Source organism: Emys orbicularis, chromosome 11, assembly GCF_028017835.1.
Source record: "Emys orbicularis isolate rEmyOrb1 chromosome 11, rEmyOrb1.hap1, whole genome shotgun sequence".
NCBI lineage: Eukaryota > Metazoa > Chordata > Testudines > Emydidae > Emys > Emys orbicularis.
In genome coordinates, this window is record NC_088693.1 from 9,951,898 (window position 1) to 9,968,097 (window position 16,200).

At 47.2% G+C, this 16,200-nt stretch overlaps 1 protein-coding gene across 1 annotated transcript in view; it reads left to right on the forward strand.

The window, feature by feature from the left end:
• The window catches only part of SLC15A2 (solute carrier family 15 member 2), a 55,225-nt gene extending 42,586 nt beyond the window's left edge, over window positions 1–12,639 (forward strand). The window contains exons 17-22 of the mRNA XM_065413486.1: window positions 24–70; window positions 2,989–3,099; window positions 4,585–4,678; window positions 9,234–9,380; window positions 11,138–11,242; window positions 12,463–12,639. Of these exons, the coding sequence (XP_065269558.1) occupies window positions 24–70; window positions 2,989–3,099; window positions 4,585–4,678; window positions 9,234–9,380; window positions 11,138–11,242; window positions 12,463–12,639 (681 nt within the window). The remainder of the gene's footprint in view (window positions 1–23; window positions 71–2,988; window positions 3,100–4,584; window positions 4,679–9,233; window positions 9,381–11,137; window positions 11,243–12,462) is intronic.
• Window positions 12,640–16,200: the final 3,561 nt, after the last annotated feature.

The following is a 16,200-nucleotide window of genomic DNA, read 5'->3' on the forward strand; positions in this document are numbered from 1 at the left end:
TTGTTTATTTGATTTATTTATAGATTGCAGACATGGAAACAAAACCAGCCAAGGGGCTGATGGCTGTCAGGTGGGAATTGCTTTGGGGTTGATTGTATGGTGCTGTCTAATGGGGTTTGGAGATAATGGAACTTGGATGCCCTTCTCAGCCAGAGTTTGAATCCAATCAATATTCCTGAGTGAAAGGAGGCTTCAGGTGTCAGCCGCTTTGGCTCAGTCCCTGGTGAGCTGTAAAATTCCCATCACACTTGCCAGGCAGAATCAGGTATTACTAGCAGTCACCTCCTAAGAAGTTCAGAATTGAGATGGCAAAAAAACAAAAACAAAACAAGAAAACAACTGCTTTCTTGTCACTTTGAAGGAGGAGGACACTATAGCCCTCTATTGCACCTGACCTGATAGCACCAGGAGCAAGCAGGCTGGAAAACTACACCAGCTAACTGGGCCTGTCAGTGCTGCTCTGGAAATTGCCCAACCCACGATGATCATTCATCCCAACCCACCTCAGGCCTGATTTTCCCCTCTCCTTCACCTTGTGCAGTCGTTGACCCTTGCGGGCCTCTGTCTACAGCTACCAAACCAGAATTCTCCTTTCCAAGCGATGGCAGGGTTTGACCTCCATGTTGCTCAGGTGTAAAGGATTATACAAGGTGTCAGGCAGCAGAGAATCAGGCCCCCCAGGGATGGATTCAGTGCCAGCACCACTGCCGGGATGGCACTGAGGTGAATGGGAGGCCGTCTGCACTTCCCCTACTCAGTTTTGCCCCCTGGCACATGGTTGACCTAACTTGCATCCTTGGTGGAGTTGTACAGAAGTGCTGTGTCCCAGTTCAGGGTATTTCTTCTCAGTGGTACAACTAGGGCACCCACACTCGGCTTCCAGATCCCCAGCTGTTGCCTCTCTTGTGTGGAGACACGCCTCTCTCCCTTCTGACCGGCGTATGCCCAGGCCAGACAGTTGCCCTAGGATACCTGCTTGTTTTCTCTTCAGAGATGGATAGCAGCATAATTGCTACCGATATGTCACCACATAGCTTTTTCTAAGCCAGCCTTTGTTCCTAAGGTGAAAGCAGTACAGAGGAAACATATTAAAAACCGTGAAAGAACCTCCACGCAGGTTAATAAGCTTCCCAGAGTTCATCCCAACTCTCATGTGGGTTTTGGCAAGTGCAGTCTTTTCATACCTCGCCCGAGGGGCATCCTTGTGGTTACAAGTTCATCAGAGCTTCAGATCAGAACAAGCACACGATCTTATGAGGCCCTAGTAGGTCAAGTCCTCCCAATCCTCTCTTAAGGACTGGGGCCCACCAAGGACCAGGGGTCCTGGTCATGTGCTGGATCAGGAAGAAGGCTCAGTCTATCTAAACCCTGGTTGGTCTCTGGAGAATCCAGTTTGAACGAGTATGTGCATTTGTCCCCAGGGGGGTAACATCAAAGAGTTGATAATGGAGAAAGTTCATTAGCCTCCCCTCTCCCTACTATAGCAGGTACATACAATGTCACAACAACACATACACAATGGCATTTTTAATACTGCGTACCCCAAAGGTGTTAACCCTAATTCAATAAGGTTTAACTTAAATCCATAAGATTTGTTCAGTACATTACAGGATACTGACAATCTGTCACATGCTGATCTGCCCTGGCTGCACCCCCTTTCCTCCTACTTTCTTCCTCCCATCTCCAGAACGCCCAGCCCCAGGCCTGCCCTGGCCTGCCCCTCGTGCCCAGGCTGCTACAGAAGCAGCACCAAGTACTGTAAAAGAGGGTACTGATTTCAAACTCTGCAGTGCAAGTCCCTATTGGAAGGAAGGTATGAAGAAGAACCTCTCTGCTGAAGGCATACGTTACTCATGGCCAGATAGCTTCGTGCACAGCCCCAGTAGAGTGTATCATTCATTGCCTTGTGGGTTAGCTGAATCTAGTAGCACTTTCATAATCACTGTCAGTAGTGATTGAACATCACAGGGAGACATGCTTAGTAGAGCTGATCAGGAAGTTTTTTATTTTCCTGGGGAAAATTCTGACAAAGTGAAAAAGGTTTTCAGTTTTCATTGAGTTTTTTTCTTCAAAATTTTTGAAAACATTTGGTTTGGTTGTTTTTTGGCAAATAAGACAGTTTAATTTTTTTTCCCAGTTTTTGGCAACTGAAAAATTTCAACTGTTTAGCAAACATTTTTGCTTTTACTGAGACTTTTCTCCTGACCACCAAAATTTTTTCAGTTTTTGGCAACTGAAACAACATCGGTTTTTCAATGAACAATGCAAACTATGGTGTCGAAAAAGACATTTCTATAGACACTTCCATGTAGATGAAAAAGCCATTTTTTGTTTAAAAAAAAATTATAACCAGCTCCAATACTTAGGCCTGATCTGCACTTAAATGTTTTGCTGAAATAGCCATGTCTGTTAGGAGCGTGAAAAAAAATCACACCCCTGACCAACATCAAAATGCAAGGAAAAACACTAGTGTAAACACAGTCATACTGGCAAAAAGGTCCTTTTGCTGGTATAACTTATTTCACTCGGAACTGGTATAAGCTATCCCAGCAAATGCACTGCCAGTATGAACTGCATGTCGACTTGCCAGCACAGCTACACTGGTAAACCCTTTCTAGTGCAGGTAAGGCCTAGTTTCCTTGGAAGAGGTCAAATCTCCTCTTGGAACAGCCCTGCCAGTCAGTCCATGAAAGTGTCTCAGCAGAGATTGCCTGCAAGTTCTAACAGCCAGTCCATAGGGGAGAAAGGGGGTGCAGTGGCAGTCAACTCTGGGGGAAATAAGGGGTTAAATTATATGAGGGTGGGAACCAGTAATCATAGAATGAATAGGTGGGCAACAGCCCAGGCTTAAATGTTGGTATCTGGCAGGCCATAACAATTAAAAGGTAAAAAGTGCATTAGGAGAGATTGAGTGGCTCATGTAAAATATCTGGTGCTGTATTTCTCTGGATTGATATGACACCATAATAAAATATGGCTTCCTTGCAGGTTCATTAATGCTTTGGACCAAGATGTCAACGTCACCATTGGCAGAGAGCAGATCATCAGTGTTAATAAGAACTACAGTGTTTCAGATTACACAACGTTAGAGAGGGGAAAGTAAGATTCCTTAACTCAGCTAAAGCCTACATCTGAAGTTCATTCCCCCCTCTGGCTAGGTGGGGCTTCTCTCGGGCTGATACGAAGGTCCTTTAGCACCATCTCCCAGTTTGCTCACTACGTTTGTAAAAGCAGACACGTCGGCCAAGTGGAGAGCAGAACAAGAGTCTTGTCCCATTCGGATAGACTTGGAGGGAAGCAGTGTTGTTACTCCACGGGGTGTCCAGCAGATCAAGGTCCTTTTGTATGATCTGTAGTCAGATTAATTCAGCATCCGGTCAATGCCAAGACTAGCTCTTTCTCCAAGGCTGTTACTGCTTGGGATAGATGATTAGGATACAGTGGGGAGGGGAGGGGGAATTCTGAAATCCATAATCTGGACTTCCATTACCCAAGTAAAGATGTAGCAGTTTGACACAGTATCTTACTTTAGCTATTGTAAGGGCCAAGTCAAGCAAACCCCTTGGAATGTGTCAAAAATACAGTGTGTGACTTTCTTCCACTTGCTCCAAATTCTTATTCCATGTCGTCTGGGAAGTGTAGGGGGAGAGAATGAGCAAGGCGTCCAGAACTGGTGTGTGATTTGCTGGAGGTAGGGGAATTGTAGAGATGGTTATCTGTTAAACAGAAGGACGGGAGAGCCTTGCACATTGCCCCTGCCGGAGCGATGATAACAAGCGTGATTCTCTGTGGGGCTCAAGCTATAATCAGCACTGAGATCTCGGCACCATAGCCATTCGTATTCTGCACCAGGAAGTGCTGGAGCTTGGGTGGGAGAAGCCACACTGGTATTTCAGCCTGTCTCTGCTGGGCTTGAGGTTTGGCAGCACTGTCTGAACTGAATACGCTGGTGTTTCTAAGGTGCCCATCATTCTAACACCTGTTAGGTTCAAAAAAAGTTTGCACAACTTCCCCCGTCCTATGCACCCCTGCCCAAGAACTTTATTGCTGAGATTCAGCTGCCACTCGGGTAAGTGTGTCCAGCCTCTATGCATCTGAATGGAAATCTCACTTGTCCACAGCAAGAACAACACATCTGAAGGCAAGTCCTGTTCTTTTGAAAGCAAATGGTTAACTAGATTGTGGAGGGGGAGAGCTCATTTTCTTAAGAGAGCTGAAGACTCTATGGGCCCTTCTGAAGTGTCTGGTCCACAAACCTTGAAGGAGCGGGATTTAATTTTGAAAAAAAATAAACCTAGGAAATTAGGAGATCAGTGCCAGATGGAAGCAGAAATCATTAAAAAAATGCCAGGAATTTAATGTACCATAAGCTGAATTTAACCAATACCCACAAAGTAGCCCTAAAAGGAAGGGAACTCAAAGCAATAGGAAAAGCTCTAGAGCAGCCCATGGAGATTTATATGACTACAACTGTAGGCTATTCAATCCCCCTAGTCCACTTCAGGAGTATTTTTAATGGCTGTGTTCTGTGCTCTTTGTCTATAAAACTAACCAGGAAATACTGTACTTTGTCCTTGTATCAAGATACAGTGTAAAATGCAAAACTGAAGCTAAGGAAGTCACCCTGGACCTAGGCCTGCTTGACTTCGGAGCATCGTACACCGTTGTTATAAATAACGTAAGTTACTCTTTTATTTTAACATGTTTCCATGCTGCATTCAGCCCGTATCTGTCACTGCTCTTGCTCTTCCACTGGCAACTGTTAACTATTCCTTTGCCCTGGTAGGAATGGGGGAGTAGCCATTTAAAGGCATGAATTACATGTGGGTCAATGGGAGTTTAAGGAAGATTTTTGATACCCACCCATGTGAATTAATGCAGCCTGCAGCCATCCCACCACAAGCTGTCATCTTGTCAGATAAGGGGTAAGGCCTGGCCAGTACATTGGATGGGAACCCTCCCAGGAAAACCATGTGATCCATGAATTGCTCTTGGCAATTCCACTAAGCAACATTGTTTGCACTGAGTTAATACTGTACTAAGGGGCGCTGTGCTGCTGGAAACACCATCTTTTGGATGAGGCATTCTGGTCTTGTCTACATGTGGTCACTGAAATACTGTCCTAATGGAAACCCCTTGCCCGCATCACTTTGCAGAAACATTCTACCATGTCCCCAGACCTAACCTACCAATTTTTAGGCCAATACAACATGTCTTGTGGATTTTAGATGGGGTCAGGGACGGGTGCAAAACGGTGAGTAAGGTTGGAAAGACCTTTCTCTGTCCTTCCAGTCCTCAGCTGGGGTCTGTGTAGTAAATTTGGGCTGTAACCAAGGAAAGCCTTTATTCTTAGCTGGTTTAGAGTAATGGAAAGGAAGGGTTTCATGAATAAAACACCCCTTGCTGGGGTTTGAGCACCTTCTGAGCCATGCAGATCCTTTTGACTGATTGCCCCTGCTCAGATCTTCTGTTCTGTTCTGGTTGGCAAAGGCTAAGTATATAAATGTGATCAGATCAGTTACTATTTAAGCCTTTCCAGTGCACAGCCATACAGCTAAACCAGGTCTGACAGGACACACTGCTTAGCTGTCCTCTCTGTCTCTGACCACAACCTTGTGATTCGGATAGCAAAGTGCCGTTAGCTACTCCCTGGTAATAAAGTTTCCCTATTGGGTAATTAATAGGCTCTGTCCATGTCTGGAAAGCCCAATGATCTAAAGAAAAAACTGCAACCACAAAATAACTAGCCGCTGCTAGAATGGGGCGTAGAATCCTAGGGGGAATAGACATACGCTGTCATCTTTATGAACAGGGATTTATGTAGCTAACCCATAAATGCTATCAGGAGTCACACTCACCCAGTCCTTGAGAATATACTCTTAAGTCTGTCTCTGAACTCCAAGCATTCCAAACTTTATGCATTAATCTTTGATATGCCAAGTGCCTCCTATCTGCATTTGCCACAATAAATAACAGCATCATTTGCATGGTATCTTTTTGCTCAGATAAGGTAATCAAAATTGTAAAAGTTAACAACCTCACTCCAGTTCTACAAATCAGCAAATGGATCTTGGCCTATTTGTTTATCCTCTGCGAAGGGATGTTTTTCTTATCTCTGCAACTCATGTTATCAGTAGTGTGATTAAGTAAAAGTCGTTTTATAGTGTAAATAATCACGTTGGAATGAGCTGACTCAGATATATGCATAATGCTGCCCTCTACTGGATGGAATCAGGACTGCTCAGCTTCAGCTATGTATCATAGGCCCTGACAGCTAATGGTGTTTCTCGTTCACTTTAAATGGTAGAGGTCTGTGCTTTGGAGGCATGAGAATTTGGATTCTATCCCTATTGTCAGTGCTATGCAGAAGAGTAACATCTGTGTAGTCCTAAGTGGACACAGATTCATTATGATATATTGGGCCAGATCATCAGCCATGTAAACTGGTGCAGATGCATTGACTTGAATGGAGCGACACTGGTTAGCACTAGTTCAGGCCCAGCCCATTATTTTTAGGGTAGATGTTGCTCTTCCTAGACTGAGGATACTGAACTTAAATTAGCCGTACTGTGCAGGGGCACCCCCCCACTCCGGTGGAGAGGAGACTCATGAGCTCTTCTGGGCTTGTTCAGCACTAATGAGGCACACCTGTAAAGCTAGCTCTGCCTGCAGGGGAGGGGAGGGGGGAGTTTAAAAAGGGAAAACCTGCCACAGGAAGGGGGTGCTGAACAGGCAGAGACTACTGACCACGGAGAGAGATCAGCCAAGAGGAACACAGGTGCTGGTCTCACCGTCCCTGGAACTGCGTGGACCAGCTGTAGAGCAGAATGCCCCAAGAGGAGGGGCTGGAGGTAGATTTTTAATTAAAGGCAATAGACCTGCTGAAAGCCCAAGCCCAAAGGGCTGACTTGTGAAAGACTGCCACCTGTGCTTTCCTTTCCTTTCATCTGGATTCCCATCTCATAAGGAAAAGAGAACATAAGAATGGCCATACTGGGTCAGACCAAAGGTCTGTATAGCCCAGTATCCTGTCCTCTGACAGTGGCCAGTGCCAGGTGCCCCAGAGGGAATGAACAGAACAGGTAATCATCAAGTGATCCTTCCCCTGAGAAAAGGTCCTTGCTGCTGTTGTTGTTCGTTTGTTTTGCTTAGAGAACCCCTTGTATTCTATGAATGGAGGTAGAGGGGACATAAACAACTTGAAGTGGGGGTTGGTGGGGACTCAGGGGAGCCCTTAACCCCCCCCCCCACCCACACACACACACATTTACTTTTATTTTTAAAATGTGCATTTGGGGGCTTTCTTATTTGGCAAAAGAGATTGCACCCCTTTGCACACAAAGACCAATTGTTTCCATGTATTCCCACAAATCTATAGCACAGAAGAACAGATATCAACGTGGCTATTTTTTGTTTACTTCCTATTTTTGCCCTCCATCAGTAAGGGGCCACTAACACAAAACCCATGCGCTATAAACAAAGACATTTCTTGACCTATGTTATTAAGACCACCCCTTAAAAGACTAAAAATGCAAGAGTTTCCCAAACCCTTTGCTTGTTTTTGCTTTTTCCTTCCTTCCTTCTTTTTTTTTTTTTTTTTTTTTTTTGCAGCATTTCTTGCAGCTTGGACACTGAAAATCAAGGATGTTCATTTCACTTTTGTTTATCCCCACAGTGATTGGCCAATATTGTACCAATGCATAAAAATAACGAACTAGCCCCAAGAGTTTCAGCAGCTCTTCAAGTAGATGGGTATTGAGGGAAGCCACAGGCGGCTGGAGAGATGGCCAGTCATGACCTAACCAATTGCAGGGCCGCCCAGAGGATTCAGGGGGCCTGGGGCAAAGCAATTTTTGGGGCCCTTTCCATAAAAAAAGTTGCAATACTATAGAATACTATATTCTCGTGGGGGGCCCTGTGTGGCCTGGGGCCTGGGGCAAATTGCCCCACTTGCCCCCCCCCGGGCGGCCCTGACCAATTGGGACAAAGCCTGGCATTCTCACTCAGTTTCTTCAAAAGGGAGTTTAGCTTGAGTAATGACCAAGTGGAGGCTTTGGAATCTGGCCCCATTGTTTGCTCCTTCCTATCAGAGTGAGGGAACGAGTAACACCTTGCAGCAGTACCAGGTTGGACAATGGATTCAGCTCATGGTTGTGCTCATGGTATACGAGGCCCTCAAGAATTGTTGTCCAAGGTACTTGAATGATCATCACTCATACGCTGTCCTTTCTGGGCTGTCCACGTTCATCTCTATTGCTCTATCCCCAAGCGGACAGGGATGGGGCAGGGCATGCTCAGTTCAGGGGCTCTATCTATCGAACTCTGTCCCTGACCACAGTCCTGCTGTGGCTGTCTCTTAAGGCTCTGTGCAAGGCCTTCCCATCTGGCTGAGATCATCTTTGACCTTCCTGACCTCTCCATTTTACCATCGCTTCCCCTCTGGGCAAATTTTTTTTTTTTCCTATAGCCTGAGTGCCCATTTCTCTCCAGACCCAGCTCAGTTCTAATTATTACTATGAATTGTACAGCACCCAGATCCCCTGTGGTGGGTGCTATATAAATAAATGAACTACACGCCATGTATGGCATGTTAGCGCGGTTGAACGGTAAGATGTAAATCGCTAGGGACGCTGTCTCCATCTGGCTTTCATCAATCTCCAGTTATTTTAAGGGGTTAGTGACATTTCTTTGGGGACTAGTGAGCACAGAAATTCTTCTCCCCACTTTTAGTCTTCTAAAATACACTGTCTCGATTTGCCTCCCTTTAGGGTGATTAAGTGCATCTTCTCTTCTACATAATATGCTTCCTGAAAGCAGAGTTTGCTGTTGACTTTAAGTCAGTGTAGCCCAGTGTTTTCTTGGCTACCACTCAAATCTTTCTCTCTCTGAATCGGAGCAGATTTTACTGCAATCTAGGAAAATAAAATAAAAACATTGTAAATGAATTTACAATAAACCATATGGGTCCGTCTGGCAGAGGTTTAGAACAATAATCCTCTCTTGGATCTGTGCAGCGGATCGTGATTCCAGTATCTTGCACTCCTGACTTGCCCAGAATTTTGCTAATAGAGAGGAAGAGCACAGTTCAGATCCACCTAGTGAATTCAAGGGCAGGATTTTGCTTCAATCTTTAAAGGAAAACCCGTTTTTGGTAAATTCTGCATGGAAGCCAATGTAATATAGATCTCACACTTCAACAGCTAATCAGCGTGACTTTTTATTTTCCCACTTAGACTTCTGCAAACACTATTGGAGCATGGAAGACAGAAGATATCATGGCCAACAATGTCCATATTGCTTGGCAATTGCCACAGTACCTGTTAATATCAGCCGGGGAAGTGATGTTCTCCATTACGGGACTAGCATTCTCTTATTCTCAGGTATTGTACTTGGAATTGATGGCTTGTAGTTTAGAATCCATTAGTCTTGACTCTTTTTCCTTCTTCTTCTATTCCTGCCTCTGCCACTGACTTGTAACAGGGCCTTGGGCATGACACTTAATGGTAACATCTCTGTGCTTCAATTTAAAATGGGGATAGCGATGTGTCTATCTCTCAGACGGGGTGTGAAGCTAAATTCAGTCAAGCATTGAAAGTGCCTTGAGACCCTTGGAAGAAGGATGCTTTAGGAGGGCAAAATATTACTGGGTTGCAGTTATAAGAAATTGGGATTGTGAGGCAGACTTGGGGAAATGGTTAACGTAGATGGTCCAAATTCTGCTCTAAACTATATTCAGGCAACCTCCCTTCAAGTCAGGACTGAAACAACAAGCAGAATTTGGGTCAGTCGCTTTTTAAGGGGAAGGACCCAAATGCCATAGCATCAGTTTCCCCCAAGATGATTTTCTTCTTCTCATTTTTGGTGCATATTTTATAGAGACAGCAGCCAAAATGTAACATGAATGACTCTGTTCACTGCTGGGGCAAGTTGGTGCAGCCCTACTGACTCCAATGGACACCAGCAGATAATTTGACCTGTTATCTAGAGGTCAAATGAGCCTTTGCCGCTACTCGTATGTAAGCCCATTGCATTTACAGCTGTGCACGCCCCCTGCCGTTATTGGGGTTACACAGGTGTAATGGAAGGGAAATTTGGGCTCTAAAAGCTTACTATTTAACTCTTTCCTGTCTTTTCAGTTGGATTCTCACTAGAGAAATGGGGGTGGTCCTTGGATGTAGAAATAGGGGAATACTGAGGAGGAATAAGAAGATATACTTACATAGCCTCTGTGTACAGCATTGGAGTCCAGGTTTAGTGTCCCCACATTAAAAAGGATGTTGTAAATTTTAAGAGGGTTCAAGAAAGAGCTACAAGAAAACTTGCCTTGCAATGAGAGACTAAAGGAGCTCAGAGAAGCTTAGTGAAGAGAAGGCAAGAGGCAACTTGAGCATGGTCAATAGGTGCTTATATGGAGAGAACGTATCTGCTACAAGAGGGCTAATCTAGCAGACAAATGCATAGCAAGATCCATTCATCTGGATGTTGAAGTTAGACAAAGTTATACTGGGAATATGGTACACATTTTTAACCGTGAAGATCATTAACCATTGGGGCAGTTTACGAAGGGATGTGGTAAATTCTCCACCAGTTGGGAGACTTTCAGTCATGACTGGGTCTCTTTCGGCTCTGATTCAACCACAAGGTATTGGGTTAGAGTGGTTGAACTGATTGGGTTGAATTCTATGGCCGGCCTGTGCTATGCAGGGGGTTAGACTAGATGATCATTTCTGGCCTTAAAATGTCTGAATCTTTGGGACTTGCAGCAGTGGGGCTAGCGGGGGCACAGGTCTGTCCCAGACATGTCTCCTTTATCCCGACACACCCCATCCTGGACCAACTCTACACACATCCTGGAAAGCCCCTGTGCTCATGACCCAGGCGCTGCATTAGACCAGAGGTGTGCTCTGCTTGGAGGAATGGGGGACAATTAAGTGTGCAGCCCCTTGGTAACCACCTTGCACCCATGGGCCTGGCAGAAAGTGGCCATGGTAGAGAAGAAGATTCCTCCCACCTCAGTCCTGTTTCTCTCTGTAGAGCACCCACCCCCTCCACACACCTGTAACCCAGGAAATAACAGGGAAGGAAAGCAGCTGAACACGAAAACCCACTTATCAGGCCTCTGCGTTGTTATTTTCAGGCTCCTGTCAGCATGAAATCAGTGCTCCAGGCAGGCTGGCTGCTCACCGTGGCCTTTGGAAATGTCATTGTGCTCATCGTTGCCCAAGCAGCGCCGCTGGAGCAGGTATGGCTTTGAACATTACTGACCACGTTCGAACCGGGGTCAGGACATTGGCAGAATCCCAAGACCGGCTCTCTGCTAGCAAAGCATTTGGTAGATTTAGGGCCCGGTTATTTTCTTTCCAAGCACTCAGCAGCCTCATTGGCCGCAGCGGGAGCAAGGGGTTCTCTGCACCCCCGCAAATCAGGCGGTTCAAATCCGAGACGGGCTGAGGCTGCACTGTTATTTAATTGTTCAGTAGCGGCTGGTGCTCAGATCAAGCGGTGTCGCTGGAGCAGAGGCAGCAGGGAGCATGTGCAGAATGTTGTATATATCCTGCCTCGGTGGGCCTGAGCTGCAGTAGCCTCCCAGAAGTCTGTTATCCCTGTCTTTTGCCTCGGCTGCCTGCACTCCACTGGTGGCAGCCAGGCCTACTGCAGCCTCTCGGGGCTGTGCAGCTATAGCCCCACCAGGAGATCTCTAGTGGCAGCAAAGGGTACTGCAACCTTCAGTACACCCGTCACACGACACAGCTGTGTCATTATTGGTCAGGCTGAGCCCCATTAGTCCCCAAGGGGTAGCTGTCCCTGTTGGTCTGGATCAGTCAGAGTTGGATTTGGATATGGTTTTCTGCAGACTGTCCATATCCTAAGGGGCTTGCAGAAAAGGTTCTGGTGCAGGGCCGACGAGAGGCGGGGGAAGCCAGTACAAATTACCGGGGCCCAGCGGTCCGGAAGGGGGCCCGGCTTCCCCCCCCCTCTCGTCGGCCCTGTTTAGCCGGTCCGCCCTTGCTGGGGGGCCTGAAAAATTTTTTTCACCAGGGCCCGAACCCGCTCTCGGCAGCCCTGGGTTGGGGTTGATTTCTAGTTAAAATTTAACACTAAATTCAAATACACTGGGAACAGAATAGATTTTTGCCTAGCCCATAAGCTGTTAGAGTGTATTTCCATTCATTGAAAAGGGTGGAAGCAGATAGGGCACACTCAGAGTGGATTCTGAGGAGAAGCCCTAATTAAACTAATTTGATCGGTCCAATTAGTTTGATCTATAATCCATCTGTTTATAATTAGCATGGTATATGTAAGGCAGGCTTCTAAGTGGCTTACAAGAAAAGTCACTCACGACTTCCATCATGAGCACTCCTGGAAGTCAAGGTACTGCTTTTAAGGAGCCACTTTAAAATGAAGTGTGATGCCCTTCGTGTTAGGCACAGAGTCCTCAGAGTTGTTCTTTTTCTTCTCCAGTGGGCTGAGTTTGTCTTGTTCGCTTGCCTGCTCTTTGCCGTATGCATCATTTTCTCCATCATGGGATATTTCTACATTAGCGTGGATCCCGAAGACCTGACAGAAAAAGAAGAGGAGAAAGAGATGCCCAGTAATGGAAACGTGATTAGCCTCGTTCCCCAGAAAACAAAGCTATAACATGACTGTAGGTTGGGCTGGTTGCTTTTTTTAAACAGAGCACATTAAGAGGAAGGAGGTTCAGGGGCGGGGACGGGGTTTTTTGCATTCTGGCCTCTCACTCGAAATGTATCTTTCTGCTAAATTGAAAAAATATCCCCCTTTTCCCCAAACAAGGGGTCTAAAAATTTGTATAAAACTGCCCGGGAAAGCTCCCCTAGTATTAAAGGCACTATTACAAATAAATATATGTAATTTTAAATCTGCCCGCCCTTTATAGCCGGGAAATTATTTTCTGTGACTTGGCTTTAAATATATATGTAGCAGCAGGGGGAAGCATGTACACTGGACTCTGAGACAACACCGCTGATTTATGTAGGCATTTGGAAGAACGGGATGGAATTTACTGAAGAGCAATTTGGTGGAATGATTGGTAGGAGGTTTCCGTGTCATCAGTAAGGTCGGGAAGAGTTACGTATAATCATGAAAGATTTCATCATGTGACTTTTTTTCTGGGCATTTTGCTCCCATTGTTACATATTACAAGGGGTCTTGATTTATGGTTTCTACCTGCAGACCCACATGTAATAATGGGCAATGAAATGTTGCAGGACAAAATATCCCCCAGAAACTACCCTACAAGATGTGCACACTGCCATCTGTCTGTCTAATCCAGCGTTTCTCAACCCATGGGTCACAACCCAGAATGTATGAAAGGGTCACGAACTTTAAAAATAGATCATATTTTGCATACAATTTTTTAAAATAGATGCCTCTTGTGCTTCGCCGTATGTTAATGCTGTGCATACCAATAAAGTTATTTGAACATGCAGGTGCCACCCATTAGCCAATCAAATGCAGCGTGCAAAGAGTTATAGAAAAGACTGCACTGGAGAGCGGCGTTCTTCCATCTCAGCCCCCACAGCTGACTGCCTCAGGAAGGGACGCGGTAGGCACTATTGGCCCAGCTGCCTATTTCTGCCATGTGCATGGTGTTGAAAATAGGGGGCGCTACTACCCCTGAAATGGAGCCTTGCCCTGGTGGAGCAGATTACTGTCATACCAGTGAAAAAGGTCCACAGTAATTATTTTCAATGCACAGCAGTTTATTGAGAAGGGATTACACAACCGGTAAAGGGTTAGATCAAGCACATAACTCCTATGTTAGACATTAAGAGCTATACGTTCCCCTTAATGAGTCTCTTTCACAAACATACACAAACAGGCCCTGCACTAGCCTCATGCAGTTCTTGCTTGGCAAACAGAGAAGATGGTTACCAATTTTATAGATGGCTTCTTCCTTCCAGGTCTGTTCTCCTCAGCCCTCTGGTCTGTCTCGGATTCCCTCGAGGCAAGGCCTCGGCTGCCTTGAGACCCCTCTGGTCACAATCCTACTCGATCCCACGGAGCAGAGTTTTGGCTTCTCTGTCTAGCAGCGTTGCTTCTTTAAGCATTAATTGAGGAATCCCAACAGTAATTTAATTTGCTTGATTTTTATACTTTTTCCTCAAAGGAGTCACATGTCTTAAAAGCATGCCCAGTGGGGGTGTGGTTACTAATTTTTACCTAATTAGTATTTTTAGGAGGAGAGTTCAGAGTGGTGCCAACTGCATATTACCCCACATTCACTCCCTTATCAGTCATTCACTTCAGCCCCCTGCGTGATGTCCTTCAACAGGGTCGAGATGCCCTGGTCAGCCCATGCTCCACTCAGGATGTTCTACACGTGTTGTTTGCTTTCAAGTGGACATATTTGCTGACTCACAGATCAGTGTTGATCATACACGCAGCATGGAGCCAGTCAGTTTCACATCTGCCAGCTGCCTGATGCTAAGAGAAGGATTCTGCTGCCAGAATCCTCTTTCGCAGGTCAGTCATGTCAAGTCATGTTCTCACACCTTTCATTCAGTATGGCCCCACCGATTTGTCACCATCCCAACACATGGTGGCCTCTGCTGGTGCCCAGCTGCCTCGCAAGCGGCCTGCTACTCGGAGGACATGTAGGGTTGCCGGGTGTCCGGTCGAAAAGGGAATCTGGCAGTGTCCGGTCAGCACAGCTGACTGGACACTAAAAGTCCAGTTGGCCACAGTAACTGGCCTCCGCCACTGGGGGGCGGGAAGAGCAACAGCTGTGCCTGGAGCCATATGGAGGCGCTGCTCTCTGCTCAGCTGCTGACGCCTGACAGAGAGCAGTGGCTGGCTTCTGGACCGGGCTCTGAGAGGTAGGTGCCGCCGCCTGGGGGGCATCCTATCTGCCCCCCTGCTGTGCCCTGACTGCTCTGGCCCTGGCCCCTCGCTACGGGGACCGACCCCTCCCCACCCTGGCCCCTTGCTCTGAGGACCAACCCCTCCCACCCCGCTGTGCCCTGATTGGGCAGGTGGGCAGGCTGTGTGTCAGCTCCTCCCAGTCTGGCTCTGCAGGCAGCAGGTGAGTCGCGGGAGAGAGGGGAGTGAGCGGGCGGGGGGTTGGATAGGGAGCGATGGAGAGAGAGGAGTGAGCGGGGGGGCAGGACCTCAGGGGAAGAGGCGGGGCAGGGGTGGGGCCTCAGGGGAAGAGGCGGGGCAGGGGGCATGGCAAGGGTGTTTGGTTTTCAGCAATTAGAAAGTTGGCAACCCGAAGGACATGTGGCAGCTCCGGTGAGGGGAGACAGGTGTGAGCGCAGGAGATGGAGATCTGCAGGCAAGGAAAGCAAGCGCAGTCTGGCAGGAGGGAGCTTCATGGGGCTCCCACCCAGCCCCAGTAACTTTCAGCACCCCACCTTCATCACCCGGCCCTGGGCTGCAGCAGCTCCGAGAGGGAGAATGCTCTTGAGCAGCCCCTTCCTGACGTGGGGCAGCTGGTAAGCACCGGGGGAGAGAAGGAGGGATTATTCCTGCCTCACAATGCAGTGGCAGATACCGGAATCCTGGCGGGCTGGAGTCCAAGGGGAGCTGGGGGAAGGTGAAAGTCCCCACTAGGCGCTCTTGCAGCCAGTGCACCTGGCGTTCTGCAAGTGTCTGGGCCCTGCGTGTGCCCATGCAAACTTGCCCAGTGCACTGGGCACTTGCAGTGAGGCTGGGGCTGGCCATGCACATTTTGGCCCTACTGGTAGTGCCACAGGGCTCGCGGGGGAGCCCGGGGCAGAGCATGCTGCATTCGGCCTTTCCTGAGAAGTTGGCACAGTTGGGCAGCTTGGGGGCAGCTGAGCACAGCGCCCTGCAGAGTGCTGGGGGCGACGGGGCAGAGGTAGAGGCTCCAGGACTGGGCTCCACTGCAGGGAGCTACCATGCTCCTGAAGAGGCTGCACAGAGCACCAAACAATGGGTGAGGAATAAAGGGGGAGGCTACAGCCATTGCAGGGTCCGTGACAGGGCTAAGGCTGCATGCAGGCAGGTGGGATTTATGGAGCTGTGTAGAGAGTAATAAATATTTTGGGGCCAAAATACTTGTGTATTTTCTACTTAAGCTATTTACTGCGTTGGGACTGGCCATCAATGTTTACAAATGAGTCCTGATCTAAAAAAAGTTGAGAACCACTGGTCCAATCTGTCTCATGTATGGAGTTTTTAGTGGGCTTTGCAGACTCATGAACTATTTCAATA